This window comes from Juglans regia, chromosome 13 (assembly GCF_001411555.2).
Source record: "Juglans regia cultivar Chandler chromosome 13, Walnut 2.0, whole genome shotgun sequence".
NCBI lineage: Eukaryota > Viridiplantae > Streptophyta > Magnoliopsida > Fagales > Juglandaceae > Juglans > Juglans regia.
The window spans coordinates 4,565,941-4,586,785 of record NC_049913.1 but is presented as its reverse complement, the minus strand read 5'-3'; the positions used below and the strand labels follow the sequence as shown (position 1 = coordinate 4,586,785).

The 20,845-nt window shown below is 35.8% G+C and overlaps 2 protein-coding genes across 2 annotated transcripts; one reads left to right on the top strand and one right to left on the bottom strand.

Annotated features, from left to right (window-relative positions):
- Window positions 1-9,175: 9,175 nt before the first annotated feature.
- LOC109010222 (F-box protein At3g07870-like) lies at window positions 9,176-10,303 on the top strand. The gene has a single exon (XM_018990984.2). The coding sequence runs from the start codon at window positions 9,176-9,178 to the stop codon at window positions 10,301-10,303; it is 1,128 nt and encodes a 375-aa protein (XP_018846529.1).
- A 3,169-nt stretch (window positions 10,304-13,472) lies between these two features.
- LOC108982764 (serine/threonine-protein kinase SRK2E) lies at window positions 13,473-19,845 on the bottom strand. The gene is made up of 9 exons (XM_035684754.1): window positions 19,149-19,845; window positions 17,642-17,716; window positions 17,459-17,560; window positions 17,326-17,379; window positions 17,149-17,241; window positions 16,702-16,794; window positions 15,415-15,519; window positions 15,239-15,337; window positions 13,473-14,133 (listed from the first exon to the last, which is right to left on the bottom strand). Exons 1-9 carry the CDS (start codon window positions 19,290-19,292, stop codon window positions 13,840-13,842), a joined length of 1,059 nt encoding a protein of 352 aa, XP_035540647.1. The 5' UTR covers window positions 19,293-19,845; the 3' UTR covers window positions 13,473-13,839.
- Window positions 19,846-20,845: the final 1,000 nt, after the last annotated feature.

Genomic DNA, 20,845 nt, shown 5'->3' with positions numbered 1-20,845 from the left:
TCCATCTCTACGTTAAAAGACAGGGCTTCTTTACCAGCCCATGTTTCCTTGAGAACTCGTTATTTCCATTTTCAGAAAGAGTCCAAGCATGTGTGTCCCAATTCACGATTTCCTGTCCCAATCAAGGAAATCACACATATGACCCCAATTTGGACGTGCCCAAAATTGTCCCAATCAAGGGAAGATCACGATTTACTACCATCTTTGCACTTATCTACCACCTTAAGGTATTTCAACGCAATCAACGTGTAATCTGACAACTCAACATCATCTGACTCGAATCCTCCTGCTTCGAAAGCTCTAAGTTCATGACCCAAAGAATCCAATGCTATTGGACCTTGTTGCAGTTTTGTGGATGGTTTTTTGTGCTTTATTAACCCAGTAATGAAGTTTAACGGCAGTGCTGAGGGATATAAGAGGGCCAACTCATGCAATTCTTTTCCATTCTTGAGTAAGTACTTCATGAGTTCTAATTCATTTTCCCCATCATATAAAAGCTCCATAGTTACTTGTTTCAGTAAATGAATACACGTAAGGTTTTGAGATTCCCAATATTTCATCCTAAATTGATGCTCGTCTGAAGGCATCTAGTTTGTCACCTGTTCAAAAAGAAACAAGGTTGAGCATGAAATCGATTCAGATAAAAAGATGGAGAATTACTAACAATAGTCTGAGAAAGAAAATTGTTGTTTTACTTACATCAATCAAGGAAAAGTAGCAGGGTCCAACTGTGATGAGGTGCTTCAGATTAGTTGTTCCTTTATGTAAGGAGGATAATGCTTGGACATGGTTTCCACTTAAAATAATCCTACTTTATAGTGTTGTACTCTAAGTTGTCAAATAAGAAAGGCAAGCAAACATGCTTAAGCAAAGCCTGCAACATTTACAAGGCACATCTTAGCATAAAAGTTGATCCACCCCTAAATGCCAACAAAAATTTTGAGATTGTTTAAAGAAGAAGAAAAGAAAATTTGTTGTAGAAATAGTATAGAGTGGTATATTCAAAACTTGACATAAAATGTTTAACTTTAAAGGAAAACAAAAGATTGAACTGTCATGTGCTAAATTTAGACAGGGAATAATTGTCCATGCTTGTGAATTCAAGGAATGACTGATTGTTCATTTAACAAAATCTCCGAGGAAGGGCTTCCTGGGGTGTGGACGGGGGGATGGCCAAGTGTATAACATCCTACTTGAGATTTCCATGTCTGACTTAATCAATACTGAAATCAGGGTAAAATCTTGAGTATCCTGAATTTGACTCTTGATAAAAACCTAATTTGTTTCCAATATTGGTAAGAAGTTCTCAAGGTGCCAATTACTCTCTTGGCTTATTCTCTTTATATAAGTTAGAACTTGTGGGAATATTCTCTCTATGTTGACCGAAGATGGATTCTTGATCTTGTCATGTTTTGGGTTCTGACCAAGGATTGCACACGCATGGATTGATGTATATATATTACCATTTTCTTGCCTGCTTACTTTAGTAATAATCTTTGGGATTCTCAAATTCATTTAATTTTTTGTTGCAAGATGAAGAGTTTGTTATTTTGTTGGAGAGAGTCGTCCCTCACACTAATAATGTTCGAGGGTGCAATTATAATTTAATAAATGTTTTTCCTAATCGAATATCGGGCAGGGCAATAATTACTTCTGTTGTATGTTTGTGTTCATCCATCTCTATGTTAAAAGACAAGGCTTCTTTACTAGCTCTTGTTTCCTTGAGAACTCATTATTTCCATCTAAAAAAAGAGTGCAAGCATGTGAGGCTCAATTCACGATTGCATGCCCCAATCAAGGAAATCGCGCATATGACCCCAATTCGGAAACGTCCCCAAAACTGCAACAGTCAAGGAAAGATCAATATTTCCTGCCATCTTTGTGCTAATCTGCCACCTCAAGGTATTTCAGCTCAATCAACATGTAATCTGACAACTCAACATAATCTGACTCGAATCTTCCTGCATCAAAAGCTCTCAGATAATGACCCAGAGAATACAATGCTATCGGACCATGTTGCAGTTTTGTGGAAGGTTTTTTGTGTTTTATTAACTTGGTAATGAAGTTTGATGGCAGTTATGTGGGATATAAGAGGGCCAGCGCATGCAATTCTTTTCCATTCTTGAGTAAGTACTTCATGAGTTCTAATTCATTTTCCCAATCAAATAAAAGCTCCATAGTTACTTGTTTCAGAGTATGAATACATGTAAGGTTTTGAGATTTCCAATATTTCATCTTAAATTAAAGCTCGTATGAAGGGATCCAATCCGTCACCTATTAAAAAAGAAACAGCGTTGAGCGTGAAATCGATTCGATTAAAAAGATAGAGAAGTACTAACGATAGTCTGAGAAAGCAAATTGTTGTTTTAGTTACATCAATCAAGGAAAAGTATCAGGGTCCAAGTACGATGAAGTGCTTCAGATTAGTTGTTCCTTTGAGCAGGAAGGATAATGCTTGGACCTGGTTTCCACTTGAAGCAGTCATACTTTCAAGTACTCTAAGTTGTCAAATAAGAAAGGCAAGCAACCATACTTAAGCAAAGCCTGCAACATTTACAAGGCACATCTTATCAAAAAAGTTGATCTACCCCAAATGCTAGCTAAAATTTTGAGATTGTTTAGAGAAGAAGAAAAGAAAATTTGTTGAAAAAAAAGTTTAGAGTGGTATATTCAAAACTTGACATAAAAAGGTTTAACTTTAATGGAAAACAAAATATTGAACTGTCATGTGCTGAATTTAGAAAGGGAATAATAGTCCATGCTTGTGAATTCATGGAATGATTTATTGTTCATTTAACAAAATCTCTGAGGAAGGGCTTCCTGGGGTGTGGACGGGGGGATGGCCAATGGAATAACATCCCACTTAAGATGTCCAAGTCTGACTTAATCAATACTAAAGTCAAGGTTAAATCTCGAGTATACAGAATTTAACTCTCATTAAAAACCTAATTGGATTCCAATATTGGCATGAAGGTGATATCAAAGTTTTTGCACCACTTAGTGTAAGGAAAGAATTGCAAGATCCTTTCAAAACAATGGTCAAACTGACTCACATCTCAAATAGTGTTTTGAAGTTTTTGGGGTGCAAGATCCAAAGGAAAACCACATGCAATCATTGTGACCATTAAATCTGGTCTAGTATATATAGATCTGTGAAAATGCACCTGGAGCTCGTGACAAATATAAGAGAAAAAGACTGTAAAACAAGCAGGCAAAGCATCCCAATTTCTCACAGCCCCAGCTTATGACTTTTAAGAGCTGGAATTCATCCCTCTTCCGATCGATCATCTTGTCTTTCAATATTGTCAGATTATTATAATATGAGGCTCGAAATTCTAAATCCTAATTAACTTTCAAGAATCAATATGGGAAAGGATAGAATTAGTATAACTTTGTACCTCAACGAAATCCATATGTAGCTTGAGCGATATGGCACTTCGTATTCTGGAAAGAACCTTATGGAAGGTTTGAACTTTATTCTTCCAGTATTGAGGGGATAGGAGAAGAGACAAATTGAGACCCGCAACTCATGACTCAAAAGACCCTCCATACCGTGATACAACATGTCCCATCCAGCAAAAGTCTTGGAGATTAAGAGCATAGATTTTCAATGATTTACAAGAAGAAGGAGATGTTGTAAACCAAACTATCTGAAGTTGATTGAGTTTTTCTAGATGAATATTAATATCACAGAGGTTATGGAGGCTTCGAATTCCTAATTGTTCAATAGATTATGGTCAGACTCTATATCCCTCTTATGTGTGAAAGATCCAATACCTTGAAGGATTTGAAAGATGAAAACCATTCTCCCATGTGGTCCTTTTCGATTCGAACAAGTGAAAAAAGTAGTGTCTAAAGTTTTAAAGCAACAACATGACTATCCAGATAATGTAGAGGGAAATTTGAGGATGCTTTCGTTCCATCTCAGTAAGAAGGACCTCTAGGATCACAGTCGAGAATACAAGGTGGCAAGAAAAATTGTTTACACCCTTTAGTGATGACGTTGATCTCAAGTTCTTCAAGACTAGGTCTCACTGTCTGTTGCAGCCACGTATCAATTCAGTATTCCTCTTTCTCGACGGTCCCTTGCAATGACCAACACAGGTTGAGGCTTCTTGTCTTCACCCTGTTCATGATGCAGTGAAGCATGAGTTTGTCAAGAAACCTGTTGAAGCGCAGTCGATGTGAGATGCCATTCTTCAAATTTTTTTTGCGGAAACTCAACCTCGAGCAAGATCTGCATATTTCTCAACATCTTCTCGATGCCAAGTTGAGTCGTGCAAGGTTCTTGATGTCGAGAAGCGTGACAATATAATCAAGAATTGAAATTGGAAGTTTGCTAAATCTATCTTCAATATCCTGCTCAAAGTTCTGCATGTTGCCAAATACAGCAAAAGGGAAACATTCTCTGCAAGAAGTTCTCAAGGTGCCAATTATTCTCTTGGCTTACTCTCTTTATATAAGTAAGAACTTGTGGGAAGACTCTCTCTTTGTTGACCGAAGAGAGATTCTTGATCTTGATCTTTCCATGTTCTGGGTTCTGACCAAGGATTGCTCACGCATGGTTTGATGTATATATATTGCCTATTTCTTGCCTACTTACTTTAGTAATAATCTATGGGATTCTCAAATTCATTTAATTTTTTGTTGCAGGATGAAGAGTTTGTTATTTTGTTGGAGAGAGTCGTCCCTCACACTCATAATGTTCGAGTGTCCAATTATAATTTAATAAATGTCTTTCTTGATCGAATATCGGGATGGGCATTAATTACTTCAATCGTATGTTTTTGTTCTTCTCTATGTTAAAATTACTCCGCATGTACAGTCATTGTTATCCTAGGGATGGATGATCATTGGCTAAGCTTTTAGAACATTTTGCAAATTGATAATCTTGTAAAGGGAGCTTCATGTCAAGCTTTACAGAATCTGAATATCATGTTGGGATATCCAGAAAATACCCAGAAAATACAGGGCTTCTTTACCAGCCCATGTTTCCTTGAGAACTCGTTATTTCGATCTTCAGAAAGAATGTTGAACTATTGTTCAGGCTATTCTTCTTGATAGCTGAGCAGTAAACTAAAAGATCAAGAGGGCATTTGCTTAGTCATCGATCGGTCATTGAATAGCATGCCCTGAAACTTCAAATTTTCATTAAATATCATGGTCAAACACAGGCCACTTTCTCCTAGAAAATCATGAATGTCTTCTAGATCACCCAGATAACATTTCTTTCATGTTTAACAAAGTGCACTCAGATTGTTATTTGTAGACCAATAATACCATTATTTTCAATCAATAACTGATCTTTCCATTCAACTTCTTGAAAAAGGTGCAAAGCCTTCCAATTATCTTTTTAGGGCAAGTAACTGCCTCCAATTCAATTTTTCTTCGTCCTTAAAAATTAATAATTGTTGAACATCTAAACAAGTGGTCCTAGTACACATGCAAAGACACAATGATCCATGAGTAATAGTATATGCAAGTTCAAAATTGAAGTGCAAAATATTACCATGGCCATGCCTGGTCATCCTGTAAGAATAAATGCCTTCAAAAATTCCAGTGTACAAATTTGCCTCCTTAGCACCACCATGCCCTACACGGTAAACTAGTTAGCATACGTCATTAAAACATGCATCGGGAACATTTAGCTAAGAATTGTCCAGATTTTGAGTCGATAATAATATTTCTATATTGAATAAGATTAGCCTGCAAGCCAAAAAGTATGCAGAAAACCATCAAAACTGTAAAGTATAGAAGTTAGCAATGGGAGCACTGGCCAGTATCAAGTTAGTGTGACCATGCAACTCACAAACCATGCACCTATAAATTTGAAAAAAGAAAACTGCAGTTTGGTTCTACTAGTTAGGTGTCTCTCTTGTATACTACATATTTGCTTGGGTTGCACCTTTGGGCTTATTAATAAAGATCTTATAAAAAAAAAAAATTTTCTCAAAGTTTGGTTAAATATGTTCAGCTCGGAAAGCTGATTTCATATTAGAATTATAGAATGATTACAGCAGCAAAGGTTCCAACATTAATTAGTCAAATAAATCAGTAACTTAATTATCATCAAATAACTTTTTTGAAGTTTAAACTGTATCGAGGTTATTCAATTCAAACTCTATTTTGAACATAGTTCTTCCTTTGTTTTCTTGAGAAGCTTCTAAGCGTATACGTTTCCTCATTTTAAAGTCTTAATTCCTATTCAACCAATCTCAGACACAACTTTCACAAATTGGCTTCTGAAGATGTAGTGGTCAACCAATCAAGACATGCAAAATTAATTTACCCAACCATGACGAGAGAACTCAATGACAATATTGCAGAATAGTTTTTTTTTTTGAATGAATAACAGAATAGTGAACACAAACCTTTATCAATGGAACAAGAGGAAGCTGAATGGATGTTGAATAACAACCAGGATTAGCAACTAGACGTGCGCTTTTTCTTTCCTCTCTCAAAATCTTTGTCAAACCATATGCAACTTCTTTCTGCATCCAGGTGATGAAATACTCATTTACATGACAAATAAGGAAGTACGTAATGCCAAGCTAGGATGAGTATGCTCAATGTTTTAGTACCCCTACCCATCTCCCCCCAAAAGTACTGTAACCCTCAATGACCTCAATTCATTTCTAAAGAGAAATTGAGGACAAGTGCACTCTTCATCTCAATAAAACAACATTCATAGAGTTAGAGTCATGAGTTTAGCTTTCACACCTAAGACTTGTGCTTCCAAGCACAATTGAAGAGAGATAGATAAATAAATGAGAGAGAGAGAGAGAGAGAATTCATATTCTCACATCACCAAGTAGCCCTCTTATGCCTCATATTCGCCAAGTACAAAAAAAAATATTTTTGGACATGACAATTCTTGATACTAAGTTTTGTTGAGTTTGGCTTGATTTCCTACTGAAAATGTTATTTTTTAGGCTTGGCTTGACTGTTGCTTGACCCTAGCTCGACTGTGGCTCAATCTTGGCTCAAGCAACCTTAGCTCGACACTTCGCTCAACAGTCTGCTTGAGCGAATATTCAAACAGAGAGTTCGCTCGACACCTGCTCGACAGTCAGCTCAAGCGGAAGGCCAACCAGTGAGTTTGCTCAACACTTGCTCGACAGTCAGCTCGAGTGAGTGCCTTTCCTAAACCGTCCGCTTGACACCACTCGACACTCGGTTCGAGTGAATGTTCTAAAATTTAGACTCTCGCGGCATGGACTATAAATACATGTTTTTCTCATGTATTTTAGAACTCATTAGCAGCCAAACATTGTAGAGAGAGAGAGAGAGAATCATTTTGTAAATAATCCTGAGAGTTCAATTGGGGTATTGGGGTTTTGGGATTAAGAATTTTGTGATTGATCTCTTATACTGCACCTTTGTTGATAGTAAATTCATTGAGACTAACATCGACAGTGGACTTCGGCTCACATTGAGTCGAACCACTTAAATCTTAGTGCTCTTTGTGTGATTATCGTTATTTCTTTTGTTTGCTTCCGCTATTATATTTCAATTTAGCCTTTGATAACCGGTTTATCCTGACAAACTGGTATCAGAGCACCAAGCTCTATGTGAGATCTTAAGGGACTAAGAAAAACCTGAGTAGTCCCATGCGGCAAACAAAAAAACACAGCATCGACATCAGAAAAGTCGGCAAGGATGGCAATCATAACCGACAAATCCTGAATACATGGAGGAAGTCAACCATTGTATTCTCATAACAACGTATTGAAAACAAAGACATAAAAGAATCACCATTATCAAATTATTTTGAACCTCCCCTATCCAACTAAATGAAATATAAAAGAGAGACATTTTATTTTATAGAAAGTACCATTTATGAATTGTCGGGTTTGATTCTTCTTCTTTGGACAAAATCAGAAAAGAATAATGTTAGTATGTCCTCTCATTTTGACCGCTCATATATTTATTTATTTTTTAAATTTTTTTACTTATTAATTAAAGAAGTGATTATTAGTGTATTGATATTTTTTATTTTTAAAAAATGTTTAAAGATGTTAAAAAAATGTCAAAATAAAAAATAAATAAAAAAGATGAATTTTACCTAAACGACATACCCACCAACAGTTATTGTTGTGCGGCAGCCTAGCATCACTCAACCAAAAAAACCCTAAGCCCTGCCGAACTTAATTCTTTTACGCATGACCCTATATGATTGCTAATGTGGCCCAATTCATGAGTAGTAAGTTGGCCCACGGCCCAACCATTATAAAGGGCCTATTTTTTCCAGTTGTTCGAATGATAAATAATAGATAAATGCTTTAATTATAAATTGACGTGAGTTGATATGTTATGTTAGATTTTAAAATTATTTTTATTAGTAGATCTAACGTATTATATAAAATCATTTTAATTGTGAGTTTACTTTTGTAGATTTTTTTGTAACTATAACACTTATCTTCTAATAATTGGACAAGTTTTCAACCGAATAAATCTCTAGCAAATATGTATTTTGACAATTTTTACTTGTCAATCTTCACTTTCAACCCGGAATTCATAAGCCAATAGGCCAGACCGTTTCAAGGCAGTAATTTGCTCATAGAAATCTTCATACTTCTTCCCATTCTAGAACTTTAAACCTGTTTATCTGAAAAGACTCCCCGCGTATCTCATCCTGATCATGTTTCTCATCCAAGTCAATCCCTTTATGATGCTGATTTGCCCAGAAAGACCGAAAAAGATGTATCTTGCATTTAGGAGAAGAAAAAAAAATCTTTAGTCTTACTCCCACACAACTTCACTTAATCAATATTTAATTTGTCATTTTTATCATTTTATCTTAATGTATGTATTTAAATAAAATCATAAAAATGACAAATCACATGTTGATTAAATAGAGGTGTGTGGTGCAAGACTTTCCTTGTAGCATTTCTCGAAGAGAAAAAGATCAATCTATAAACAAAACAAACTCGAGATTAAGAAATATAATTGAGCTATAATTCTACTTACAATGCATCTCTTTTTGAATTAAAACTCCTGTAGTGTTATCGTGTTTATCAACTGTTATTTTATAGTAGTATTCAACCAAACAGAGGATGAAAGATTGATATCCCTTGAGCGTGCAAGCCTTAAAATTGACATCTGCAGGAAGGTTTTGATGTGTGGAACACAGAACGAAGACTTTCCATTGTAATTCTTCATTCAAGTTGCAGCAATGGATACTAGGGAGAATGCATGTCTAGAAGAAGTGCCAGGCGATGTCCTTGTAGATATTTTCTGCAGACTTCCCATGAAGACGCTGGTCCAATGCAGGGGCGTATGCAAGGAATGGCGGGATTTGCTTTCAGGCCCTATATTTGTCAGCTTCCATCTCTCGAGATCGGTCACAGCCCTCGCAACAGGAGTAAGTCCAGACTGTTTATTTTTCGAGCATTTATCTAGAGAAGATAATGTAATGATAACGAAATTGGGGATGGAGTTTGATTTTAATGGTGCGGCTTCCTTGAATGGCTTAATCTGCTCGTGGAATTACAGGGAAAAACGAGTTAGTGTATCTAATCCAATCATCGGAAAGCGCATAACTCTTCCCGAAAGCCAAAAGGAGCATGGCATTTCACACTTCAAACCCATGCTGAGGATTGGAATTAGTCCAGAGACAGGCCTATACAAGGTGCTTAAAATTCAACCCAGAAGAGAATCCCGGTCAAGAACCAAATGGGCAGCAGAGATCTGTACGCTTGGAGTTGGTGCTGTCACCTGGAGAAACATTGCAGATGTCCCACAGAAATTTTTGTTTTGTACGACACTAGATGGCACTTTTTTCAACGGAGCATTCCATTTTATTTTCACTCGAGATAGCCCCGAACTCAATGACTATATCTGCTCCTTTGATTTTGACAGTGAGGAGTTCCAGTCAATTTTGGAGCTACCTCGTCCTCCCTTGGATAATGAAGAGTGTCCTGAGTGGTTGGGTCTAGGAGTATTGACAGATTGTCTCTGTGTATCCAACATCTATGGCCTCGGCGATGGAAATCCAGATATTGAAGTGTGGGTGATGAAGGAGTATGGTGTCACCGAATCCTGGACAAAAGTGCTTGCTTTAGAGAACCCAATGGAAAGCTTATCGTCACCTCGTGGTTTCAAGATCATCAAGTACAAGGAAAACGAGGAGATCATATATTTCATTGATGACAATATATATTCTTATGATTTCAAAAACGAAAATTGCATATTCTTGGAGACTACTGGTATTCATTCAAGATTCTTTGCACTTCTGTATGTTCCCAGTTTTGTTTGGCTTGAAGATGTTGAGGTGGGAGAAAGCTCCAGAGAAATCGAGTAGTGCCTTTCCGAGCTCCAGATTCAATTAGAATTTTGTCATAGGGACATTTGAGACAGCATGGAATCCATCCTCCTTGGAGTGATTTTGCTATGTTGGGACTTGGTTTTGGACAATTAATCATCCTACTTGGGGGACTATTTTCATTATTGGGAGTTTGTAATGTATTTCTTTAGTTATCATCATACTACTTTTAGTTTAGAAAAAGTGCTAAAGTCACAAATAGATCACACAAAAATAAATTTATAAACTAATGTGATTTGATTGTACTTATGTTCCTATATTTAGAGGCTTATTTTAGAGTTTCCGTAGTGTAGCTTCCAGAGTTCTCTATGTTATTCCTTCTGGTTTGTGATGTAGACAACTACCCTCTGAATATTTTTTCTCTTGGAGCATGAGATGAGATGAAATATATGTGAATAATAGTGAAACGATTTATAAATAGTAGTGAAATAGTTTGAGTTAAGATGTTTTATTAAGTTTTGAAAAATGAAAGAAAAAATTAAATAAAAATATTATAAAGGTAAAATATTGTTAGAATATAAATTTTTAATATTATTATTGTTTTAAAATTTGAAAAAGTTAAATTATTTTTTGTGTTTTATTTGAAAGTTTGAGAAAGTTATAATGATTAGTTAATGATTAGATGAAAAAGTTAAAAATTTAAAATTGAAAAGTATTTGTATTTGAGTGATATTTGATAAGGAAATGAAATGAAATGGGATGAAATGATATGAAACCATCTTTATTCCCAAACAACACCTTAGGTCTCGTTCAGTTATTTACATAGATGAAATGAGATGAAAGTTAAATAAAATATTGTTATAATATTATTTTTATTTTGAAATTTGAAAAAATTAAATTATTTTTTGTATTTTATTTGGAAGTTTAAAAATTTTGTAAAGATTAATATTTTGTGTTTGGTTTGGTTTGTTTGTGAAAACAAACTAGGCGTTAGTTTTTTGTGTTTTGCAATAGAAAAAAAATCTAAAATACAAGTTATGTTTACCACAAAATATTTTCGTGCTTTCCCAAGTTTGTTTGACAATGGAATGGTAATTCTTTCAAGACACACCACCTCTGGTGTTTTTATGTCTTGTTTGGTTACATAAATGTGGTGAGATCAAATGAGAAATATGTAAATAGTATATAAATTGTAATTATATAATTTGAGTTAAGATATTTTATTGTTTGAGAAATGAGAGAGTAAAGATTGAATAAAAATATTATAAAATTATAATATTATTATAATATTATTTTTATTTTGGGATTTAAAAATATTGAATTAGTTTTTATGTTTTGTTTGAAAATTTAGAAAAGTTATAATGATTAGGTAATGATTAGATAAAAATAAAAATTTACAATTAAAAAATATTTATATTTAAAATTAATAATGATTAGATGTTTTCATTGGTTCCTGCTCATACCCCACTAGGCTAAGGAAGATGAGATTTCTTGGTCAGTTGAGAAACTACAAGAAACCCTCCCCAAAATTTTATCTATATCCCAAGTCATTGAAATTTACAATTCTAAATAGGATCAGAGCCATCCAACTCAAGCCCATATGCATCTTAGATTTTTAATATATAGGAGAGGGTTGGCCGTATGTTGCTGATTGTCAAAAGGGGTGAGCTTCAATGTTGTCTCAGCCTTTTGGAGTCTGTATCTTTTGGTATTGGTTTTATAATAAGTTTCCATTGACAAAATCGGAATTTTCTGTACAACAAAAAAGAAGAGTTGGATTTGAACATAAGCATTGAATAGAAAAGAGAATACCTTAGTGCCGGTTGGGCTTATAAGAGATTAAAAATAGCCTGCCAACCCTGTGATGCCACGTATGAGGCACACCTATTCAACTATGTGATCGAGATGCATACGATGAAAGAGCCTTTTCAATGTTTGATACCCTCCCCCCCCCCCCCCCCCCCTTTCTATGTGCCCAACCCCTAAAACAAAAGAAATCGGAGCCCCTCTCAACCCACCCCCTTCCGTGACGACAGCCCCATCTCACGATGGTGGTGGTGAAATGACCGCCTCTCTCAGCCATGCGAGCTCTCATCTTATTTCGCGACAGAACAGTAAGCAATCTCTCTTATTTATCTCTTCTTCTTCTTCCATTTTCGTTGAGTAGAGCATGATTTTGTTGAGTGGAGCAGTTTTGAGCATGATTTTGTTGAAGAAGAGAGGCTAATTAATCTGTTAGTGTCGTCTGCTAACTGGCTCTAAGGTATTCTCTACCTAAACAACTAGTTTTTCTTTGAATGTGGACCTGTCTGATATCTCTATGATTTGTTATATTCAAAATTAACACATGAACTCTTGCTTGGATGTGGTTGTTTCTGATCAGTTATCCAAAACAAAAAATATAATCATATCTTAGCTTGGGGATTTTATGATACTATTTTCTGGGAGTCTCTCTCTCGGTCTTGTGTGTATCAATCTGTACCATAGAAGGAATTAAAACAAGGCATTTCAATAGACTTTAAGAACTAGGAAAAAACAAGGTTTTCTAAAGACCAAATCAATGAAGATTAATAATAAAATAGCTTACATTACTTCCTTCACAGGTTTCATCCAGCCGATTTGCCATGAGAAATCGCACAATTTTATGGATGAGAACAACCTCTAAAGATGAGACGTGTGGGCGTCGGAACTGTCAACGTCGGAATGAGAGGTGGGGTTCGACAAGGGATGGACTGAGGTGGTCGTTGGCAAGAGACGGACTGAGTATCTTTGAAAGGGAGAAACAATTTTGAAAGGGGGTTGTGTGAGCTTGCAATTCTCTATCGATGTATATTTTATATGTTACGTGTAATGTCTGATGTGGCATATAATTAGTAGAGGGTTGTTTCTATACTAAAAGCAGCCAGACCGGCTAGAAGCGCCCCACGATAAAAAAAAATGTTGATTTGTCTTCTGTCATTAAATGGAATGCTTGGTTTCAAGGTAGACTTTTGAACTCTTGCCATTTCTTTTTCTTTGTTATGATTAACTTCGTATGTTTTGACCTGTGATCTTCTCGAGCTAGCTGAGACATCATCTCGATACCTGGTTGCATTTTTTCCTCTACCTTGACAAACCAAAGAATGGAAAGATAAACTCTCTTCTTTAGCCTTTTAATCTGCGGATGAACCGAACCAAACGCAGTGTTAGTTCTTGAAAGCACGAGAAAAATAATAAACCAATCTCCGAACGAAATAAGGTAGGAGTTGACATACTGTTACATTGGTCGCCAAAAGAAAAGAGACAGTGTTATGTTACAGTGCTACCAGTGCGATATATAATTCCACTTGAAAAGTAGCAAAACATAAAAATACAGGTCATGAACAGATGCACATCACCGGAAAAGATTATTCATAGGTGAGAACAGATTCTCATTGACATGTACAAATTCCACACCACAGAATCCTCCATTACAGAGACGGCGAAAGCTTTTTCTCTAATCTTCCACACTCCCAAGTCCCAAGAAAAAAAAGCCTAGGAGATTATTTACGTCCACACAAAATGCACACACCGCCCCTTGCAGGCAGTGGTTATGATCACATTGCATAGACTATCTCTCCGCTGCTATCAATGTCAAGGTCAGGATCAGTCTCCAAGTCCTCCTCCATGTCTTCGTCAAATTCCAAGCTGCCAGTCAGATACTGGTTGAGACTCTGGCTCCCTGCAGCAGGAATGGTAGCCTCAGCAATTATCCGCATGATATCCTCATCGCTCTGCATGGGTTGATCAGGCTCTTCAAACTGAGTGTTCTCTGAGTTTTCATCCATGAGATCTGCTGGAAGGTTCTTCAAAAACCACTCGTGGTTCCTAATCTCAGGAATAGTTATCCTCTGTTGCCAAGTGAATTCGTGGGAACGTAAATTAGAAAGTCAATATTCTGCCACTAGCCTTAATCAGACTCGGGAAAGCAAGGCATGGAACAGAAAGCACCAAGATTTGGAAAAACACAAGCACATATATACCCACATAATTTTTACATAGGAAAGCACCCTATACATTGTCGTCACTTGCAGGTCAGACAAGCCACAAGCCAAGCAAAATCCAGGGCAGGTTGGCATTTAGAAAGATCTTGACCATTGCTAGGCACAGGTAACCTCTGACGTTTGGATTCGAAGATGACTTGAGATGAGTTGAGATGGATTATGAATAGTAATGAGATGAATTGTGAATAGTAGTGAGATTTGTGAGTTAAAGTTGCTGAATAGTAATGAATAGTAGTGAGATGAGTTGAGATGAGTTGAGATGAGCTGAGATGAGCTGTGAATCCAAACGTCTCCAATTGGAGACATGAAGAGGAAATCGGATAAAAGGAAGGGGAAGGGTAAAGAATCTTGGGTATTTTTGTGCAGCCAATGAGAATGGAAAGTGTCAATGGAGATGAAAAGCACCCACCCTGTGCACTGTCTATAATCCTTAAAGTTGCTGAAGTAGGATAGTTTTGACACTTATCTCACTCGGTCAGTGAGCAAGTTGGCAAATAAGAGATTAAAAACACATTTACACCATCACTTTAAACAACAATTTAACTCCTATAAATGCTTACAATCCAAGAACAGCACTAACTTTTTCTTTGGTGGGTGGGTATATTGAGGGGGTCATTTCGGCCCATGGGCTAGGCAATTGGAGGTAACCACTGCATCTCTCAAAATTCTTCAGGATGGCAGGATTAGGTATGTGTATGCATGCCAATTCCATAAAATCTCAAAACTTTGGCCCTATTTACATGTTCATAAAAAACATACCTAGAAAATAGGACAAGAAGAGCATAAACATTTTTTAAAAGCTTTTATAAATACAACGGAAAAACAATTAAATTCAAAATCAAATAACACATAGAAGCAACCACGACATGGTGTTTGAAAAGAAAGAAATGGCAGTCATATCACAAAATGGAAGTTCTATAATAATAGATGCACACGCACTAAGTGCACCAACCTTTGCAGGGTCAGCTACAAATATCCTCGAGATCAAATGGCTGCACTCTGGAGATATATGAACATAGTCAGGAATTGAGTACTGGACATTCAAAATTCGCTGCAAAGACATTGAGTCATTTTAGTCAATCATTTCAGTGGAGCTAACAAACTCACCAATATGGTCCAATGGCTTACATGAATTGTCTTGCGGAAGTTTTTAGGCTCTTCAGGATCCTCGAAAGGGTATGCACCCACCAACATGACATATAAGGTCACCCCACAAGACCACACATCAGCAATCTGTAGACATCCCAGCAGATTATAAGTAATTATATCAATTATTATGTTGAATGCATGTGTAGAATAAAAAATCAATGTACTATCATATGACATCTACCAAGAAATTTGTCAGGAAATCAACCACAACACAGCAGTAACATTTGGTCACTTCACTACAGAAAGTATTTTGGTAGAAAATATGCTGGACAGAATCAATACAGTTAGGAGGTTCTTCGTGAGCAGCCCTATCGTCTAATGTCCTACCCCAATAGACGACGTTTGAACCTTCTCTCTTGTCCGTCCAATATGTGTGTGGCACATTATATTATCATGTCACTTTGACCATTCCATTGGCCCCAATCCCCATGTCTTCTAGGGATGGTAGAAACCATGCATGGAGCAAACATGCAAATCAAATCGCAAGTGAGGAATATAATTTTAAAGCAAAATGATTTCTTTCTTTTTCTTTTCTTTTTTTTTTTTCTTTTTTTTTTTTTTTTTTTTTTTAAATTTTGTGTGTGTATGTACACACATGGGGGAGGGGGATCTAGATGCCAGCTCTTAGGATGGGGAGAAAAAAATTTGAATTAACTTCTTTGTTAGGTGTGTATGCATTGGATAGTGAAAAAAACTGAACCCTAGAACAGTTTGCTTTGTTACTTAACAATCAAAAACATCTTTTTGGGAAAGAAATGCAAAACAAAGGCCAAGCTTCATCTGAATGGCAGTTAAAAGCCAATAAGATTCAAAGTGAACCTGGTTGTAACCTCTGTAAATGCAAGTGGATTTGTCAGGTCAGGGCTAGAAGTCAGATCCTACATTCGTGAAACCGATTGTATAAGTGGTTGAAATAACTCCAATATTTGACCTTATTAATGGTGAAGACCTCCAAACAGGTTAACCTTATAATGTCATTGTAGAATGATGCTCAGATGTAGGGTTCAAGAAACCAACTTATAAGCCACAAGCTAATAACAGTTACAATGCAAAGTCGGAAAACCTATGATAATAGATTTATAAAGCTTCATAAATGATCAGTGCTTGGGTGAGAGTAGTACTAGGATGGGTGACCTCCTGGGAAATTCTGGTGTTGCACTCCTAATTAAAAAATAAAAAAAAATCCACGAGGAACTAGAGGTACCCCATAGATGATACAATAGTAGTTGGACAGAATCAAATTCCTCCATTGAGTAGTAACATTACCTTGCCGTCATATTCTTTCTTCAGTAACACTTCTGGAGCAATATATGCAGGAGTGCCAACAGTTGATTTTGGTTGTGAATGCAGCACTGAGGACTGAGAAAAGAAAAGGGTAAGTCTAAATACATAAATACTGAGGACCAATGATGGACAAATGAATACAAAGATACCACAAATAAACAACAACAAAGTTCTAAGCACTGGACCATATTGTTGAAAAAGAGGTAAATATATTTTATTAATAGCACCCTAACAGGAAAATACAAAACGAAATTTTATTGATACATGTATAAACAATAAAATTTAAAAATAAAAGTGTATAAACAATCAAATTACCCTCCCATGATGTACTTTTGAAGTATTTCGAGTTTCAATGCAAATATCAAGCTTTTAAATCACAGAAAGGCACCATAGTTGCCCAATATAAAAGGCAAAAAAAAAAAATAGTACCTTGGAGTACCCAAAATCACAAATCTTTAAACGAGGAGCCGGACTTCCATCCAATAATGTGTTCTCCAATTTCAAGTCACGATGGCATACTTGCTTCACAAAAGATACAGAGAAAGATATCCATCTTAGACATATTCTTGTATCTTTTAAGACATATTATAAAGCTAATTCACGTACCATTGCATGACAGTAGCTAACTCCTGATATAAGTTGCTGGAAGAAGAAGCGCGCCTGCAACAAGAAAGGAGTACAGTAAATGATGAGCACAGGTGAACCATCAGAAATGAAACGAACATGGTGGATAACAAACCTCGTCCTCACTGAACCGCCCAGCATTGCATATCCGTTCAAAGAGCTCTCCTCCAGAGGCATATTCCATCACAATAGCTAGATGAGTTGGTGTTAAAATGACCTATAGTCACATCTTCATGTTAATGAATTTCAGAATAGACCGAGGGGAGAAAATATGATAAAATAATGAGATTTGACAGACCTCTTTGAATCTAACAATGTTGGGATGTCTCAAGGACCTGTGGTTTATAATTTCCCTCCGTACATTCTCATCTATCTGTTAACACGATATAAAAGTTGGTAAACTACAAAGCCAAACAGAAATCCATAAAAAGTACACGGCTCCAAGCACGTCAAGATTCTTTATTTACAAAGCATATTATGACAGGGTCTGTAGCCTATATCACAGGGACTGACCGATAGTTTCAGCCAGTTTCAGCCAACACAATCTACTAAAAGGATGAAAACCGACCTCAGTTTCGTGACAATATTTCCAATAAGATCTTGATCATGACCAATTATATGATATGTCCTACCGTATGTAGCATAAATAAGATTAGCTTTACAAGTCTTTCACTCCTCTAATAGAAAGTCAAGCTCAAATTAGGTGGTTAAAACTTCCAAAATTGGTGTAGAATAACATAATTTCTTTTTCTTTTTTGTTAGTAAATGAAATTAGGAAAATGATTTGTAAAGTTAAATCTCGCACATTTTCTTTAAAAAAAGTGAATAAATTTAAAACCCATGTGAAATAATTCACTTTTTTTTGTGACTCTACTATTTTTCAAAAAGTGTGCACGGAGCTAGCCCCAGGACTGTATCATCGCTCATAAAATTATGGGCAGTGCTAGCGTGCCCCCATAGACCGCTGTGCGTGTCTAGCACAAATCTCTCTTTTCCTTTTTTATTTTATTTTTATTTTATTTTTATATTTTTTAATATATTTAAATATTTTTAAAAAAATAAATAAATGAGCCGTGAGAATGAGCGGACAAAATCATGCGTCATACTAGCATTTGTTCTAAATTTATTAAAACGGGGTTTGTGGAAATGAGTCTCTCTGTTAATTTATCTCACTAAAAAAGTCAGCAGTAGCGGGGTCCAATTTTACGCAAGGTACTGTACTGATAACCCATAGACCCAAGATCCAAAACATCTCATCTCATCTTATCTTATTATTATAATTTTTTCAAATCTTCACATAAAATAAAATAAATAATTCAACTTTTTCAAATCTCAAAATAATAATAATATTAAAAAATATATTCTAACAATATTTTATTTAATTTTTTAATTTTAATCTCAATTCATCTCTTCTCATCTCATCTTGAAAACAAACGAGAACTCAATTCCTTCAAAACATAAACACGTACATACCGAAGTAACCAGAATCGAACATAGACCAACTAATCTCATTGACCCTCAAACCCAATAATCCACTCAACTACTAAAGAAAGAATATATGGAAATCCTTAAATTTGCGAACAGAAAACTCTAACTGAGCTCGAATTAAAGAAAGAATGAACGAAAGAAGAAACTATAAGCTGAGGGGATTGTATGATTATAGACGAATGTTAAATAAAATATTATTTATTATTATTATTATGGTTTTGATATTTAAAAAAATTGATTTATTATATTTTATTTAAAAATTTAAAAAAATTGAATGGAATACTATTCAAATGGACCCTTGTATCTTAGACACTAACCTTCTCACCCCTCTCAATGTACTTCACGGCGACCAGCTCCTCGGTCTGCTTGTCCCTCATCAGCCTAGCCACCCCGAAATTTCCCGAGCCGATATCTTTCACCAGTTCGTACCGATCACTATCGTGCATTATCGGCATGTCCATGCCCGGCCCCACAGTGATCGCCGAACGATCTCTCTTCCTCTTTATCTCTCTCCCTCTCTCTCTCTCTCTCTCTCTAAAAAAAGCCAAGCACTAACGCACAGCTCAATGTCCTTCTCTCACATTATGTCATTGTTGTGGGGATGTTATAAGAAACTCAATACAGCAAATGGTTGAGTTGAGAGGTGGCCAAAACAAAACCCTAATCAAGATCAAGCTGGAAGAAGGGCGGTGGAGGCGGCGACGTGGCTCAACGTGGGCCACTAGATTGAAGAGAAGCAGGTAGTTGAAGAAAGAGACTGGAAAATAGGCTAGAGCCCGTGAAGCTTCACCCACCACAGCACACCCACACAGCTGGTTTGGGGGGGGGTTGTGGTGCCCAGATTTTTAGAGGAGCAGAGAGATAGATAGGGAGACGGTGACAGAGCTCGTGAATCCCTTTCTCTCTGAGAGGGAGTCTCTGTGCTTTCCTTTATCTGTTATTCAAATCCACCGAGAAGTTGGAAGGAGAGGACAGCGTGCGCTGAGGGTACAGACTATAGATATTTTTTCCTTTCCCTCTTTAATTCCTATCTGTTCATTTTTATATTGTCTCGAATTCAGTGCAGAGTCTCACAGTAGAATGACGGAAATAGCCCTCAACTTTTGGTGAAATATAGAAGGTTGCTCAGCTGATGTTTAGGCTCAGTTTGCACTCCATCTTATCTAATTTTTATCGTAATTTTTATAAATTTTTATATAAAATATAATAAATAATTTAATTTTTTTAATTTTAAAATAATAATAATATTAAAAAATAATATTTTATTTAACTTTCAATTTTTATCTCAATTCATTTCATCTCAATTCACTATTTAAATCTAACCTCAGTATCCGCCTGTGTCGTGCACCCACAATTAGGTCTGTTCATCTAAATAGATTTTTTCTCGTTCCGGTCCGGATGACTGGATTCTGACTCGGAACAAATCCAGCCAGTACCTATATAAAAAAATTGGGGTACACTCGATATCCCTTTTTTTCGGATTGAATGTTTTTTTTTTTTCATTTCTACCAATTAAATGGATAAAAATTTAAAAGAAAAAAATATATTATGTCCAATGAATCGTGGTCAATAAACATGTAGCCTTGAATTGAAAAAATTAAATATATAGAATTTAAATGTTGCATCAATAAATATTTATAACATATAAATTTTGTTTAAAAATACAAAAATGCAAAATTTCGAATTTTTAAAAATCGATTCCAATCCAAATTCTTACCCTTTTTAAAAATCGTCCCAATCCAAAAATAAATGCAGACACGTGTTCTTATCCGCCCTTTTTTTTCTTTATGAACGTGTCTGGATTTTTTATTGCGTTTCCATTCTATAATGTCAAAACAGATTTTTTAAAAAAAATAAATAAATAAAATGAATTCCAATAAAGTGAAATTAATTGCATTGACAAGTGAATAAGGTGGGCAAGTCACGATGAAAAGACTTTTCAATTCCTGCTACCAACTTACCATATATGTATCATAATCATATATAAAATTAAGATTTGACTTAATTGTATCAA